At 53.8% G+C, this 16,750-nt stretch overlaps 1 protein-coding gene across 5 annotated transcripts in view; it reads left to right on the top strand.

Moving 5' to 3' along the window:
* ZFR2 (zinc finger RNA binding protein 2) overlaps nt 1–16,750 on the top strand; it is a 44,661-nt gene that overhangs the window by 6,514 nt on the left and 21,397 nt on the right. For 4 of the 5 annotated variants that reach the window (XM_074337591.1, XM_019744209.2, XM_019744210.2 and 1 more), the window contains exons 2-5: nt 11,234–11,471; nt 12,147–12,261; nt 13,065–13,283; nt 13,404–13,681. In XM_074337591.1, the coding sequence (XP_074193692.1) occupies nt 11,234–11,471; nt 12,147–12,261; nt 13,065–13,283; nt 13,404–13,681 (850 nt within the window). Of the gene's footprint in view, nt 1–11,233; nt 11,472–12,146; nt 12,262–13,064; nt 13,284–13,403; nt 13,682–16,750 lie in introns of those variants that run through there. The other variant, XM_019744213.2, reaches the window with a different exon arrangement.

The following is a 16,750-nucleotide window of genomic DNA, read 5'->3' as shown; positions in this document are numbered from 1 at the left end:
GCCAAGCAGCCCTGATTTGGGGCCAGGGACTCCTGCCTACATTTTAAAGAAGGTTGCATATGGGGGCGGGGGCACAAATCCTGTCATCTTTTCAAGAGCCCAAGGATTTATGTCATCGAACACCTTTCCAGTACATCGGGATGTTTTCCGGACATCTGTATTTGAAATTGGTATTTCATGGTGGAGAAAGCACATGGGCTTTCGTGGTTAAGAAAATAAAATTCTGCTTTAAAAAAAATCAGAATTGTTACGGGTTTGAATGTATAATATGTAAATATTTTGACTATAAAACCCTTGTGAACCAAAGTGTCAAATGAAATGATCACTGGGTGTGTATGTATGTGTGTAACATAAAGTAATTAAATGTGATCTTATTGCCAATAAAATGGATTTGAAAACATCCTCCCTGATGGATGTCTTTAGTGACCCTATTAGCAGTGCGTATTGCACTTTACAGTGCACCATCCAAGCTCTGGATGCTACCCCACCCTGTGAGTCTCAGAGGCTCCTGGAAAACCCAGGTCAGGATGCTGGAGCAGAGCTTTTCTCTCAGCGCGGCAGGATAGGGGATCTGTGATGTTGAGATTTGTAACTGATCAGCGCTCCGATTTGATCTCAGTCTCGCTTAGTTTACACCACCGGAGGGAGTGTTAGGAAGAAGACTGACAAGTAGGTGAAGAGCTCACTGCTTAAGGGGAGGCTTTACCAAGAGTAAACCTGTGACTCGATTTCTCTTCCTCGACCACCACTCCCAGCTGCTCGGTCTTGGTCACAGGTTGAAAATAGGCAGCCTGAAGACCATGTTTGATTCTTACATCAGCTTTCTTTGGCCTATGCGGAGGGTGTTTTGCTCGCTTTATTTGAATGAGTTACCAGCATTTCAAAATTGGGAGACTTTACAAAAATCCTAATTTCTAGCATCGCTAGAAAGTCAGAAGATGTGGGTCGCATTGTGAGCTCCTGCCGTGTGCGAGGCACAGCAGCACGTCAGTTCTTGTTTGTCACGCCATCCCAAGAGGTAGGTGTTCCCATTTTACAGGTGAGTAAACTGAGGCAAGGAAAGAATAAGTGACTCACCCAAGGCCTCACAGTGAGCAGAGCCAGGATTGGAAGCCAGATGGGCCGTGGCTCCCTACCCAGGTACTAAGCTTGAAACCCCTGAGAACTCGAACCCAGTTCTCATGCAGAACCCTGACATCCTCCACTTCTGTTCTCCACCTTCTTGCTCTTAGGGAATGTGTCATGTGGGCCCTGGGATTTTAACCTGTGGGAGCGCCTAAGTGATGACATGGAGAAGTCAGTGCCATTGGAAGAAGAATTTATTACGTTTCCCGAGAGAAGGGCCTAGGCCTCACCACGCCAGGCCAGGCCACACAAAATTTGCCATTTAACCTCAGTGATTACTTCTTGATGTCCCCATTCCTGCAGGGGGCCTGTGAAGCCCAAGGTTACAAGCAAAACTGTTTGTGGGAAACAGAGAGGGCAGGAAGTCACAACTTTCATCTGATTCTTGAAAGGACTCAGAATAGGCAAGGAGAAGTTGAGAGAAGGTGATATGACTTGTGTGAGGCACTCTTCCTTCAGACCTGGGGCAGGGAGCCTGGGCCGGAGCAAGTCTTTCTGCTGCCCACTCAGCTGCTTTTGCCCCCAGAAGCTAGATCCCCAGCCCCAGGCACTCCAAACCCGTCCTGGTCCGGCAGCACTGCTGACAAGCTCTGTGGGCATCTGCCCTAGGCACTGGCGGGTGTTGAAAAGCATCCCTGACCCCACCCACTCCATGCCAGAAACATCCCCCGTAGTGACAACCACAGATGTCCCCAGACTCCTCCCAGTGTCCCCTGGGGGGCAGAACCACCTCCGGTGAGAATCCCTGGTCTAGATTACCTAGGTTTTGACAACCATGGGGGCTGTGCCTGTGGAAAGTCTTTTCCATGAGTCATTTTTGTGGCTACCTCCACTCCTAAAATCCGGATGTGGTAGATTGGTTCCCAAAATGTCTCTGTCCTTTATTCATTATGTCCACCCCTTACTGCTGAGACGTTGTAGGTCTTCCCAGCTAAAACTGGCGTTGATTTCTCTGGCCCTTGAATCTGGGCTCCCTTCTGCCTCACCTCAGCAGATAGACTGCAGTGGAAGTGACGCTACCATAGATCAAAGGTTTGTGTCCCACAAAATTCCTATGTTGAAGTATAATCCCAATGCGATGGTATTAGGAGGTGGAACCTTGGGGGTGATTAGGTTATGAGGGGGGCGCCCCCATGAAAGGGAGTAGTCCCCTTTTAAGAGAGCTCCCTTGTCCTTTGCCACATGAGGACACAATGAGAGAAGACAAAGTATGTGGCCATACTTTGCCGAGCCCTGTTTCAGAACAATTTCTCCCTTTATCCATTCCACCTGGGCTCCTCCATGCTGAGGAAGAGACCCACAGGACATACACTCCCCAGATCTGAGGAATACTCCATGCTCCACTTCCTCAGCTTGCTGAGCTAAATAATAGTGAGGTGACACTTTATCTTCCCAGCCACACACAGTTGTATGTCGGTGGCTTTGTGGCGTCATGAGCAATTAGAGTAAGTGAGATCGAGTGTTCCCCTTTGGGTCATGACCAGCACTTTGATCATTGTCATCAAACATTCACTACACCTGACTGCTCTGCAAAGCCCTGTTTCAGGTGTTTGTAAAGCCCCAGATTGCCAGGAGCAAGCTTTAGCCAAACTTCACAGGTAACAGGATGTGTCAGGCATTCTTATCCCATTTCTACCGCTTTGGTTGAGGCCCCTGCACGTCTTGTGTCTTCCAGCAGTCCTTTCCCCTGATTCTCCCCTCTGTAGCCATCACCAACTGTATTGGTCAGTTTGGGCCACCATAAAACAATACCAGAGACTGGACAGCTTAAACAATTTTATTTCTCCTAGTTCTGGACGCTGGCAGTGAAGGTTCTGGAGGGGTTGGTTTTCTTGAGGCCTCTCTCCTTGGCCGGCAGGTGGGTGCCTTCTCCCTGCATCCTCACATGGTCTCTCTGTGTGCAATCCTTGGTGTCTCTAATAAGGGCACCCCTCTCACAGGATTAGGGCCCTCGCGTATCACCTCATTTCACTGTAATTACCTCCTTAGAGGCCCTGTCTTCAAATGCAGTAACGTTGGGGACTCGGGCTTCCGCATGATTTGGGAGGAGGAAGATACGATTAAGCCCGTAGCACCTTAGCGTCCTGAAACAGGTTAGATCTTGGCAAGAGACGCCCTGGCGACTCCCTGTTGCTTGCTAGATAAAACCCGGGTTCTGCCCAGCATCCGAGAGCCCCAAGCCCACTGTCCCGCCTCCTGGCATCCACAGGTCCTGTGTCCCTCAGCACAGGCTGTTTTTCTGCCAGCCTCGTGCCTGTCTCCCATTCCAGCATCTGTGCCAGGCCCTCCTGTCGGCCTAGTCCGAGCCCTTACCCTCTGAAATTCTAGTCACCCTTCTAGCCTGGATCGTATGGCTCCTCCTGTTACCTGCTGGGTTGTCAGCACGTCCATCCTTCCTTTAGTTGTCCTGTCGTGGTCCCCCCTGCCCCTCTCCCAACATCTCAGCTGTTTGCATAGGAGAGGCTCTCCCCTCCTGCAGGTGTGTGGGGGGGTGACCTCTGATGGGGTCAGGGGTGTTTCACTGTCCCACATTGAACTGAAAGCCGATGTTAACCTTGAGCTCGTACCCTCACAGCCAACCAGTCTGCTTACAGCTGTGACATTTCATAACAACACCCAGGGGAGCTGCCCTGCAGGCATGCAGCGCACCCAAGACCTTTCACTGCAGCCTCTGAATTACATCAAGGCTTCGGCCTTGGATGCCCAGCCATCTGCATATAGGCTCCTTTGGTCCCTCCCTTTTAGTCTGGCTCAGTGGTTCTTCAAACGTCAGTGCGCGTAACATCACCATTCAGGGTCATATACAACATGTCCTTTTAAATGTACACTTGCAAATGTTCTGTCAGAGGCCCCCCACAATATCCTGGTGATCTTCTGGATTAGGGTCTGGACCAGGCATAGACCCGCCTATGACGCTGCCCAGCTGGTGCCCTGGGCCTGAGGTTGTCCTAGGCCAGCCGTTCTCAAATGGACAGTGGGGACATCTGTGGTTGTCACGAATGGGGGTGCTCCTGGAATCGTGTGGGTGGGGCCCAACACCCCACAGTGCCCAGGACGTCGCCACCCAGAGAGTGATCCAGCACAGTGTCAGCAGTGCCTGCACCAAGAAACGCTGCCCTGGACTAAATAGGCGACGTGCATCCCTCCTGGCGTGGAACAAGGTCTACAACCATCTGCCTCCACTGGTTGCCGTAGGTGGGGCCCCCACCAGATGGAGACAATGCTTTTGACCTGAGTCGGTCGCCGCAGGAGCAGGTGGAGAAAGCTGCGAGGTTATCTGTACTTCCTCCAGGCTCTCATCAGGTGAAGGGTGAGACGCCCTTCCGCCCTGAGGGACACTCGCCTCTGTGCCCTCAGTTGGTACCATGGGCCAGGGCTTCAGGACCAGTGGGAGGAGACCCTGCTGGAGGTGGAGGCCGTCAGCGTGTGAGGCAGCCAGGGCAGAGAGGGGCCCCCACAGAGCTGCTCAGCGTCATTGCGGTGCTGGCAGCCTCTGACAGCAGCAGCAGCAGCAGCAGGTCTCAGTCCAGAGAGCTCCAGGTCTGCGCTTACACTTGGGCTGAGTGACCTTGCCTTTGCAATTTGGGCACATCAGACCCGCTTGTCGAACCTTCCAGGTGGCTGCAACGGCATGGCCTGTTGTCCTCCCAATAGCCATCTGTCGTGCGGGATGGCATGTGGGGTCTCTGGTCCCGCTCCCCACATAAGAACGCAGGATGTAGTGAGGCCAAAAAGGAACACCCACGGAGCCACAGGTAGGGGAGTCATACTGTTATATTCTTGCTGGCGGCACTATAGTCTCACTGGAGGCTGGATCCACACTGTCTGCAAACCGCCATCCTAACTGCCAGCTCAGCCACCATCTTCTTGGTAGCCCCTATTTTTTCTGCTGGCCTAGCCACAGCAGTTATATTAGTGGCCAATGGCTCACTGGTTACAGCTGACGGCCAACTAGCCACAGCTGATGGCCATGCAGTCACAGTTGATGGCCATTTACTACCTGAGCCAGCACCTGTCTATGTGAGGCCGAGAGCCTGGAAACTACTTTCTGGGGCTCTGCTCCCACACTCCACCCCTACAGACTCTCGCCTCACAATCTACGCGACAAGCATCTTCCGCGAGGGGCCCTGTGCAAGGAGCCTGGAGGTGAATGCAATATCCTGGACACAGCCAGGCTCTCTGGGCACAGCCAGGGTTTCTCAGGGCACCACCAGTGCTTCTGGGCACGGCCAGACTTCCTGGACTCAGCCAGGGCTCTCAGGGCACTGCCACTCTCTCTGGGAACAGCCCGACTTCCTGGGCACAGCCAGGGCATCTCAGGGCTCAGCCAGACTTTCTGGAATCATCCAGGGCTCTCAGGGCACTGCCACTCTCTCTGGGCACAGCCAGACTTCCTGGACTCAGCCAGGGCTCTCAGGGCACTGCCACTCTCTCTGGGCCTCTCAGGGTACCCTGCTGGAACAACAGCGACTCACAATCAAGGTGCTTAACATAGTCTCGATGGCGGCCAGTCAAGACACAAAAGCAAATATCCCCCAGTTCCACTAACAACAGTTCCCAAGCAAACAGTCAAGCGGTCCATTAAATTAGGGATGGAAGGCAATTCCCCATAGTCCATAGTCATTCGCCAGGGCTGTCCTGGGGGTGAGGGACAACGTTGACCTCACCCTCATCTCCCATGGAGGACTCAGCAAGCCTTTCCTCCTGGGACAAGTCCCGCATCCGGGCTGCCTGAGCAGGAACTTCCCGGCCCACAGGGCTGCAACGACCTTTGCTTTCTCCGGCCTGTGCTGGTTGGGGAACCGTCCACATCTTTCCACCTCTCCACGGGGCTCCATCTCTCCAGCAGCTGCATGGCTTTTCCTGTGCTGGTGGGAGAACTGTCCACGTCCTCCCACCCCTCCACGGGGATCCAGCTCTCCAGCAGCTGCTCCTCCTGGTCTTCCTGAGACTGAGTGTTCATACACACACACTGCTTCACCGCCTTTTGGGGAGCTTTGGCTGGCACCATACCCTGCTTGCTGCGCCATTTGTCGTGCAGGGAGACCCTGCTCGCTGCGCCATATGTTGTGCGGGATGGCATGTGGGGTCTCTGGTCCCGCTCCCCACATAAGAACGCAGGATGTGGTGAGGCCAAAAAGGAACACCCACGGAGCCATAGTGTGGGGACAGAGCCCCAGAGAGTAGTTTACAGGCTCTCGGCCTCACGTGGAAGGGTGCTGGCTCGGCTGTGGCTGATTGGCTGTTGGCTGTGGCCAGTTAGCCGATTGGCCGCTGGTATAACTGCTGCGGCTACGGAGGAGAGCCGAGGACTGCTGAGGAGCCGAGCAGAGCTGAGGAGAGCAGAAGAGAGGAGGGGAACAGAGTCGAGAGAGTGGAGGAGAGTCGTCGGTCGGTCGGTTGGCGGAAAGGCGGACGGCAGGTCGCGCGTCCGGTGGGCCCAGCCTCCAGTGAGACCATAGTGGTATGACTCCCCTACCTATGGCTCCGTGGGTGTTCCTTTTTGGCCTCACCATATCCTGCGTTCTTGTGTGGGGATGGGAGCAGAGACCCCGCAGGCCGCCCTGCCTGAAAAATGGCGCGGCGAGCAGGCCTCCGCGCACGACAAATGGCGCAGCGAGCAGGGTATGGCGCCGGCCAAAACTCTCCGAAGGATGGTGGAGGAGTTTGTGCGTGTGAAAACGCAGTCTCAGGAGGCCCATGAGGAGCGACACCGGGAACGGGAGGCGCGGTCTGCCTGGGAGACTCGAGCCTCCAGCTGGCACACCACCTTCTTGGCCATAGAAGGCGTTGTCCTCCTTTTGTTGATCTGCTGCGGCCTTAGGATCCGAGGGTGGTGGACATCTTACAAGGAGGCCTCCACCCACTCAGACACCTGGCACGGTGAGCAAGATTCCGACCAGGTAGGAATGGAGTCTGACTCTGGGCAGGAGGACGTGTGGCCCCCACGCAGTGTATGGTGTTCGGTGGCCACTGTTCTTAGGAGTTGGACCCCCAAGGAGGGGTGGGAGGACATGGACAGCTCTCCGGCCAGTGTGGAGAGGGCCCTGCAGGCTCTGGATGAGCAGTTGCCGGAGGAGGAGAAGGCTACAGCCGGCCGCGTGGGCTGGATGTTCCTCACGGCCTTGAGTCTCAACTCGGAAAATGCGCTTAATGAAGTGGCCCAGGTACAGGACCAGGTGTCCCGGTTGGAAGCACTGGAAGCCCAGGTCTGCCTGTTAGAACAGAGGCCCCAACGTGGAGACTCTGAGGCAGAGGCGGAGGAAGCGAGTGGAGACAATGTAGCTCCCAACCCCCAAGCCCAGCCAATCTTGAAGCAAAGGGTAAAACGTGAGCAATCTTTGGGCCCCAGGGGCCTTGCTGCCGGCAACCCAGCTGTGACTGAGTTCACAACCTACACCCCATACACTCCCACTGAGCTGCAGGACCTGGGGAAGCGGTACAGACAGCGCCCTGGAGAGCCAGTCTCGGCATGGCTATTACGTTTATGGGATGAGGGAGCAGACAGCATTCTCTGCTCCCCAGGTGAGATGGAAAAGCTAGCCTTCGTGACAGTGCATCCATCCCTGTGACAAAGGTTACAAAACTGCCATAGGTTGGCCAACAACCAGGGCAACCATTCTCTAATGGCGTGGCTCACGGCTGCGGTACGCACAGTATGGGGACAGGCTGGCGAGCTGCCAGACACTGTGAGTCAATGGCAGTCGTATACAGAACTTACGCAAATAATCCGTGAAATGGGTATGAGACATGCTATTTTTAACCTCAACATGCAGGGCCCAGATGACGAGCTTTTTACTGCCAGCATGAGAGATCTGGTTTTGGATACTGCACCTGCGAGTGCTTTTGGATCCTTGGTTGCTATTCTTACACCGTATGTAGGGCGACGGATCCATGAAGTTACAACTGCCATGGCCACCCTAGGGGATGTTGAAAGCCGGAGGCGAAGGAAGTTAAGACAGGAGGTCCGCACAGTTGAGACCTGGAAGCCCAAACCAAAGGTAATAGGGCGAGGTCACGGGCCTCAGAGAGTAACACGTGCACAGATGTGGTGTGATCTCGTGGCAGCAGGGGTCGATAGGAAGAAAATAGACCGACAACCCAATGCACTCCTGCTGGAACTTTGGAAACAGTTGCGTCCGGAACAACAATTCCGGAGAAGCCTAAAGGAGAAGTCTGGGAAAGCGCGACCCGTGTCCCTCCAGGACTTCATGCAGCCGCTTGAGGCTGACCCCTTGCAGCTTGATTAGGGATGGGGCCAAGGTACCCGGTCAGAGGGGACGAGCAGGGACCGGAGGCCCCACGTGGGACTGTCCATACATTGGTCCCCTTCGAATGTACAGAGGGTTTTGGCTCTAGTTGACACTGGCGCCAACTGCAGTCTCGTTTATGGGAAACCAGAACTGTTCCTGGGACCAGCAGTCTGCATTGATGGCTACGGGGGAAAAACTGTGACTGTGAAAGCCGTTTCCTTACCACTGGGTATAGGAAGGCTTCCTCCTCGTACCTACAAGGTTTATGTCTCCCCCGTTCTGGAGTATATTCTAGGGGCAGACGTGCTACATGGCCTCAGCTTACAGACGTCGGTAGGAGAGTTCCGTCTCCGGATCCGGGTGGTGAAAGCGGTGACATGCGGGCATGCTCACCACCCTCCTCAAGTGTTGCCACAGCCCTGGCGCGTGGTTACAGTGTGGCAGTACCGCCTGCCAGGAGGACAGGAGGAGGTTGGTCGTACAATATTGGAATTGGAAAAGGCACATATTGTGAGGACAACGCACAGTCCCTTTAACTCCCCAGTATGGCCTGTCAAGAAGCCAGATGGGACCTGGCGAATGACTGTGGACTATAGGGAGTTAAATAAGGTGACGCCACCCTTGCACGCTGCAGTGCCCTCAATTCATGATTTAATGGATCGTCTGACTGTCCGCCTGGGGACATATCACTATGTAGTGGACTTGGCCCTGGCAGGTCAAAAGCCCCCACTGTCGGTGGTTGGGTCTGATAGCCCCATGGGGGGCCGGTTTGACTCATGATTTGCAAGTGACGCCAGGGGTGGTGGCTGAGTGGCCACCGCAAGTGACTGTAGTATACAGAGGTCCCGATACCGGGATGATTTTGCGAGGAAACTATGTGCTCTCACTATGGCCTATTATGGGGTCCCCTGTTCTATTACATGTTGAAACTATGCAAGGGACCCCAAGTACTGCCATAAAGGTCTGGTACCACAAACAGGGAAAGGTGCCAGTGGCAGCGACCCTCCTTTCCCAGGACAAAAAGCTAGCATGTATCCTCCCAGATGGAAGGGATTTGCCATTGTTGGTTCCTAAGACTACCGTTTCTTTTTGTCTGTAGGTGTCAGTAGGCTAATACGGCACAGGGACCCTCGCGGAAGACGCTTGTCGCGTAGATTGTGAGGCGAGACCCTGTAGGGGTGGAGTGTGGGGACAGAGCCCCAGAAAGTAGTTTACAGGCTCTCGGCCTCACGTGGAGGGGTGCTGGCTCGGGTGGTGGATGGCCGTCGGCTGTGGCTGATTGGCCGTCGGCTGTGGCCGGTTAGCCGATTGGCCGCTGGTATAACTGCTGCGGCTACGGAGGAGAGCTGAGGACTGCCGAGGAGCCGAGCAGAATGGAAGAGAGTAGAGGAACAGAGTCGAGGAGAGTGGAGGAGAGTCGTCGGTCGGTCAGCTGGTGAAAAGGCGGACGGCAGGTCACGCGTCCGGTGGGCCCAGCCTCCAGTGAGACCATAGTGGTATGACTCCCCTACCTATGGCTCCGTGGGTGTTCCTTTTTGGCCTCACCATATCCTGCGTTCTTGTGTGGGGAGCGGGAGCAGAGACCCCCGCAGGCCGCCTCGCCTGAAAAATGGCGCAGCGAGCAGGGTCTCCCACACGACAGCCCACTTGGGGAGGAAGTGGGCCTCCCGCTAACAGCCAGCACCAACTTGCCAACCAAGTGAGGGAACGTCCTGGAAGCAGATCCCACCACCCCAGTTGAGCCTTCGGATGATGCAGCCTCAGAAAGGCCCTGAGCCAGAGCCCAGCTGCGCCGCTCCTGAATCTCTGACCAACAGAAGCTGTGAAGATGATAAATGGTTATTATTGATTGAAGCCACATCATTGGGGATCATTTTTAACTCAGCAGTAGATAACTAATATATAAATGTCTACCAACAGGCACCAGATGAATCACTTGTGATACATTCAAGCAAGTAAATAATCAGCCTTTAAGTTTGGGAGGCTCAGGGCAAGAGTACAAATGAGAATCTGCAATAACCCGTGTCTAAATATTTTAACAGTAGGCTCCTCTTATCCGAGAGGCATATGTTCCAGAACTTTCTTATATGATCCTTATTGGCATTGGGCTAAAATCTTTGATGATACCTTCCCGACAAATAGGCTTTTAAATTCGAGGACTATCTGCGGGTGGCTGATATTTAGCAGAGCGTTGGGGCACTGCGGTCAGAAAGCTCCCAAGCACCAGACGTGTCACTGATCCTCAGGGGACAGATGGATGGGTAGATGGACGGATGGCACTGGCATCTTCTCTACGGGGGTAAGGCATGAATGAGGGGATGTAGATGGAGGCCTCAGAGCTGTGCTTTCTACAGAGTGAGCCATCAGTAGAAGCTGGTTCTCGTTAGTAAAGAGTTTTTAGTTTAGTGGTAACTAATCTTCCGTATTTTAATAATCGGGTGGGCCCACTTGTTCTTCGGTTTAAAAATGCCATTAAAGTCCAACTTTCTTTGTGGAATCTTGGTGTCAAGAAAAGGAGTGCCACCCATGTGGGTGAGCTAAGAAGTCTTTGAATGGGTTCAGGCCTGACTTTGCCACTCACTGTGCCTCAGTTTCCTCTTCCATAAAACGGGCACAAGGATGGTCCCTACTTCACAGTGTTGTTGGGAGATTGCGTTCATTCATGAAGAGCACTTAGAACTGTGCCTGTGCTCATCGGAAGGTCTCAGCAAGTGTTAGCAGTTACAGGAAGTACTGTATGAATAGGCAGCTGATGCAGCTGACGGCGGTGTCTGCTGGGATTGACGTGCTTGTCTCAGGTTCTACGTAGAGCTCCATCTAATGCAGCCGGGCTTTTGTGTTTGTTGTGGTTCTAGCACCCAGCTTTCCATGGCTTTTCCCCTCCCTGCTGCTGGAGCCAGCTTTGCCGCACAAACTACACCTGGAATGATCCCCACCGTGACCCCGCCGTTTCCCCCCATGACCACCCAGCCACCCAGGCCCAGCGGCCCAGCAGGGTATGGCGAGTACCAGCCCCACTCCATCCAGGACTTTGATTATGGCAGTGGACCCCCGGAGCCCGCCCCCACGCCTACCACTGCTCCCTCCTACCAGGTATCAGCCAGCCTTTCTCTGCCAGCACCTTTCCCTCCTTGAAAACATGGATGGTGTTGAGTGGAAGAGTGTGGTGGGCAGCCTGTACTAGCACACAGGCCAGGACACATCCCCACCCTCCTCGTGCTCTCGTCCCTGCCCCTATTGGTGACTGGGGACAGGCTCATCCTTATAGGCCCTTTTGGTATGGATGATGCTACTTTCCCCACCTTGGAGCTCTGGGCCACATATCTGTCGCTGCATTTCCTCTTGGAATCGCCAAGGCACCCCACGCTGCATGTGGTCTTCCCCCAGCTTCTGCTACCCACAGGTTGGCCCCGGGTGGGTCAGTAAATGGCACCACAGGCCACCGGGTTTGCCAAGCTCCACCAGTTGGCTCCGCCCCCTCCCTCCCTCCCTTCCTCACCATTGCTTCCCCAAGGCTTCCTACTCCTCCCTCCAAACCCGTCCTCCCACCCCCCGCCCTCTCCCAGGGCCACCTCCTGGCCTCAGTGTTTTTGTCTTGGGCTCCAGGTAGCCCCTGATCCACCCAACAGCCCAAATCCCCCTGTGAGCTGAAATCTAGCCACGCTCCCCATTGCCCTTGGCACAGAAGCCAGACCCTTGGGAGCACCCTGGACGCACCTCACCCTCCCTCTTGCTCTCTGTGTCTCTCCTGCGGAAACCCTGTCGCAGGACAGTTATGGCCCCAGACCCTCGACAGCTGCCAGTACCTACGAGAACAAAGAGTATCCCGCGCCTGCTGTGGGCCAATCTCAGCTCCCTGCCATGGCCACACTCTGCCAGCCAGGTAGGTCTCTGCAGAGTCAGAGGGCGGGTGCAAGGGCATGGAAGTCACTGCGTGAAAGGCACATGTAAACATTCCAGAGTCCGGGAGATCCGGGAGTAATGTAACTGGCAGGGCTGTCGTCTCGGATCAGGCTGACATCTCAGCTAGGTGGTGGGCCTGTGTGAGAGAGACGGACAGACGCACATAGAGAGACAGACACAGAGAGAGAACGAAAATGGAGCTGATAGTGTTTTCCGAGGAAGCTTTCCCAGGGTGGAAGGGGATATGTTCTGCTGAGGACTTGGGTCTTAGAAATGAAAGAGGTGGGGTGAAAGTAAGGGGGATCAAATATTTGGTGATGGAAGGAGAACTAACTCTGGGTGATGACCACACAATGGGATTTATAGATGATGTAATACAGAATTGTACACCTGAAATCTATGTAATTTTACTAACAATTGTCACCCCAATAAATTTAATTAAAAAAAAAAAAAAGAAATGAAAGAGGTAAGGAAGGAACACACTGGATACACATACACCCCTTTACACGTATGACAGAGGAGGAAGAAGAGCCTAGAAAGGAGTGGTGGGCATAGGTCACCGGCTGGGATCAGAGCTCTGGACCAGCGGCCCGGGGCTCCGGCCTCCAGCTGAGGCTTAGACATCCAGGGGGCCCATGGCCAGTCACGCCTGGGGCCTATCCACAAGTGGGGGCCCAAGTTGTCTCCGGCAGCCGGGGACGCTGGTTGTGGTCACAGGCAGCGTGGCTCTCGCTCTCCACTCCCCAGGGATGGTGGTGAATTGTGGCTCTGATTGCTTTCCAGGGACGAAAAGAGCTTACTGTCAGCTCAGCGTTGGGTATAGCCAAGGGCAGTCTTCACAACCGGCACCCTCTACAGGGGTGGTACAGCCAGCCAGCGCCCCATCCTCCAGTTACACCTACGTCCCAGCAACCAGCATCCAGCCTGCAGCCTCCCTGTCCACCCTGCCTTCCTATACCCCATCCTCATCTTCCTACAGCTCCGCCTCCACCTTGAACACAGGTAAGCCGGCGGTTTCCTTGAGCAGGCATGTGGGCAAATCCTGTTATGCTGTCTGCAGCTGAAATAAACATTGCCCTCAAAACCAACCCATCTCCCTGTCTTATTCTCTCTGCTTCTTAGGACCAAGGTACTCGAGCTATGACGCGTCGCTGTACTCAGGAGCCGGTCCTCACTATCCTCCACTGCTCCCCCCACAGATGCCGCCCCCGCCCCTGCCCCCGCCGCTCCCAAAGCCCGTGGACTCGTCCCCGTGGGATGGCTCAGGGAGCAGCCCCAGTGCCAGTTCTGCTGGCAGCTTCTCCAGGAAGCCACCGGTTCCCACCAAACCCAAGGGCGGTCCCAGGCAGCCCCCATTTCACTACTGCGACATCTGCAAGATCAGCTGTGCTGGTCCCCAGGTCAGTGCCCGTGCCCTATGTTGGGCAGGCCCCCCACTGGCCGGTAGAGCCCCTTGTTCCCTGTGGCCAACCGGAGGTTCGGCTCGTGGCCTGCCCAAAAGAGGCCTGTTAACTTGCGATGTCAGGTGTGCGTCAGAACTGCCTTAAGAGTGACCTGCTGGGGTTTGAGAGGAAGGAACGAGCTCAGCGCAGTGCTGACTGTTGGCTGCAGAAGCGCGCCCTCGAACCCAGGCTGAAGGGCATTCTCTTGAGTAGGCGTAGGAGAGGCAGTCAGTGCCCCTCCTCCAGCAGCGAGGGCCCAGGCACACGTGGCTAGTTGTGATGTGCCTTTGCAGGCCCGGGCGCACGAGTGAGCGTGTCTGCATGTTGTCTGAGTGGATGGAGTGTGGGCTCGCAGCCCGCCCCCCACGCTATCACCCAAGCAGGTGTCACAGCCTCTCTGAGCCTCCCGTGGGACAGGGTTTGCCGCGTGTCACCACTCAGCATAGCAACTGGCACGTACTCGATGTGCCTCAGAAACATCAATTCCTCTTATTCCCAGTTTTGCTAACGTTAATAGCACTTTTTTTTTTTTTAAAGATTTTATTGGGGAAGGGGAACAGGACTTTATTGGGGGAACAGTGTGTTCTTCAGGACTTTTTTCCAAGTCAAGTTGTTGTCCTTTCAATCTTAGTTGTGGAGGGTTCTGTTCAACTTCAAGTTGTTGTCCTTTCAGTCTTAGTTGTGGAGGGCGCAGCTCAGCTCCAGGTCCAGTTGCCGTTGCTAGTTGCAGGGGGCACAGCCCACCATCCCTTGCGGGAGTCGAACCAGCAACCTTGTGGTTGAGAGGATGTGCTCCAACCAACTGAGCCATCCGGGAGCTCAGCGGCAGCTCAGCTCAAGGTGCCGAGTTCAATCTTAGTTGCAGGGGGCAGAGCCCACCATCCCTTCCGGGACTCGAGGAATTGAACTGGCAACCTTGTGGTTGGGAGCCCACTGGTCCGTATGGGAATTGAACCGGCAGCCTTCGGAGTTAGGAACATGGAGCTCTAACCGCCTGAGCCACCAGGCCGGCCCCAATAGCACTTTTTAAGTTGATGTTTTTTGTTTTTGTTTTGTTTTTTATTAGTTTCAGGTGCACAAGACAAAGTAATACTTAGACGTTTATCATTTATATCCCTCACACTGTGTGAACCCCCCTCTCCCCATCCACTATCCCTCTGACATCGCACAGAGCCATTACATTTCCACTGTTTCTATTCCTAATGCTGTACTCCGCTTCTTGTAACTATATACATATATACATAAAATTATAGTTGGCATTCATTATTGTTCAGCTTCAGGTGTACAGTGCAGAGATCAGGCATCTACGTCATCCCTGAGGTGGTCTCCCTAATGAGACACGTGTCCATCGGATACCCTACAAAGTGTTTACAACATTATTGATTACGTTCCCAAAATTAATTTTCAAAACCCCATGGCCATCTTGTGGTTACTGACTGTTTTCTAATCCCCTCACCTTCCTAAGTTGGCGTTTTTATCGAGATAGTTGTCGGTTCACGGGTAACAACACAGAGAGGTCCCGTGTACCCTTCCCCCAGCTTCCCCCAATGCTAACATTTTGCAAATTGTAGCCAGGGTATTGACATTGACACGGTGTGTCCTTATTCAGATGTCCCCAGCTTTAGTGTGCTCATTGGTACACACGTGTGCGTGCGTGTGTGTTGTGTTCTGTGTGAACTTACCATCTGGCAGGCTTGTGAGTCCGCTACCACCACCAAGATCCTGAATGTTTCCAGCACCACAGGGTCGATCTTGCTGCCCTTTGCTACCCGTCCCCCACCCGGCCACCTCACCCCCAACGCCGTCTCACATCCTGTGAATGTTGAAACAGCCACACGGGGTCTCCGTCTGTATCTGGAAGGGATTTGTGTCAGCGCAGCCGCCCTGTGGCCTGGCTGGCAATGCTCTGCATTTTCTCTGGGTGTCCATCTAAGCAGCTCTCCAAGTCAAGGCCAGCACAGCTGACAGGATGGGGGCCACAAGCAGGAGGGCGGCCTCGAGCTGCAGCGGGAGCCCTTGACAATGCAGGAGCACTAGGTGGCCTCTTTCTAACACTCCTCCCTGGTTCTCTCACTACACACTTAATGCCGTGTATTTACCCTGGGAGCCAGGTGTGAAGATGACAAAAATTGCAACATTTGCTCTTACTCTGAACGCTCTGCAAAGCATTTCTGTAGCTTATTTCACGCCTCTAACTGCATGGTTACCATCTCCATGTGGCAGGTGAAAGCCTGGGGCTCAGAGAGGGTCAGTAGCCTGAGGAACTCAGAATAGTTTTAGGGATGAAGATAGAAAGCAGATGTTTTGAGGTTTGTAGAAGCTGTGTGGTTACTACGACCGCGTGTGCAAAGAAGCAGGCGTGAACTGCCTCTAATTACTCCGTTGCTTAGGTAAAACATTCATAAGATGCCCACATCCCAACGAATAGCCCTCCACCCCTGCCCCTGCCTCCAATCCGCCCCCAGAACCAGCTGGTGTTGTCAGTCCCTTGTGTATTTTCCAGAGGTATTTTTATTCCACAAATTTAACTCTTGGCACAGTCAGAGTGCACTGGTTTCGCAGGCCTCCTTTATGTGTGTTTGCTGTAGCTTGCCTTGTCTTCAGGATTCCAGAGAGGAGTCTGGAACCACATAAGAGCTTGGTCATTTGTCAGATGCATTCAGACGTTTGGGGCCCCATTGGCGCAGGACGTGTAGGCCTATGACCCACAGTAACCCCTCTCGTGTCAAGCCGCTCGGTTTATCAGCGGTGTTCTCACAAGAAAGCATAATGTGTCCTTGCTTGGTTTCTGAAGTCTGATTCTGAAAATCCAAAATTTTCTTTCACAGCAGCCCCCAAAATTAAGTGTGTGATCCTTTAAGGATGCAGGCTTAAGAAACTCATTGATTTATTTTTTTTATTTTTATTGCTGACCTTCATTTTTCCTTAAGTACAGTCATCTTTTAAGAGAATAAATAAACAACCAAAAAAAAACCACTTTACACAGCAAATATTTTACATAAATGTAAAATGCACAACTACTTCATA

The sequence above is a fragment of the Rhinolophus sinicus genome, linkage group LG07, assembly GCF_036562045.2.
Source record: "Rhinolophus sinicus isolate RSC01 linkage group LG07, ASM3656204v1, whole genome shotgun sequence".
Lineage (NCBI taxonomy): Eukaryota > Metazoa > Chordata > Mammalia > Chiroptera > Rhinolophidae > Rhinolophus > Rhinolophus sinicus.
This window is presented reverse-complemented; position numbering and strand designations above follow the sequence as displayed.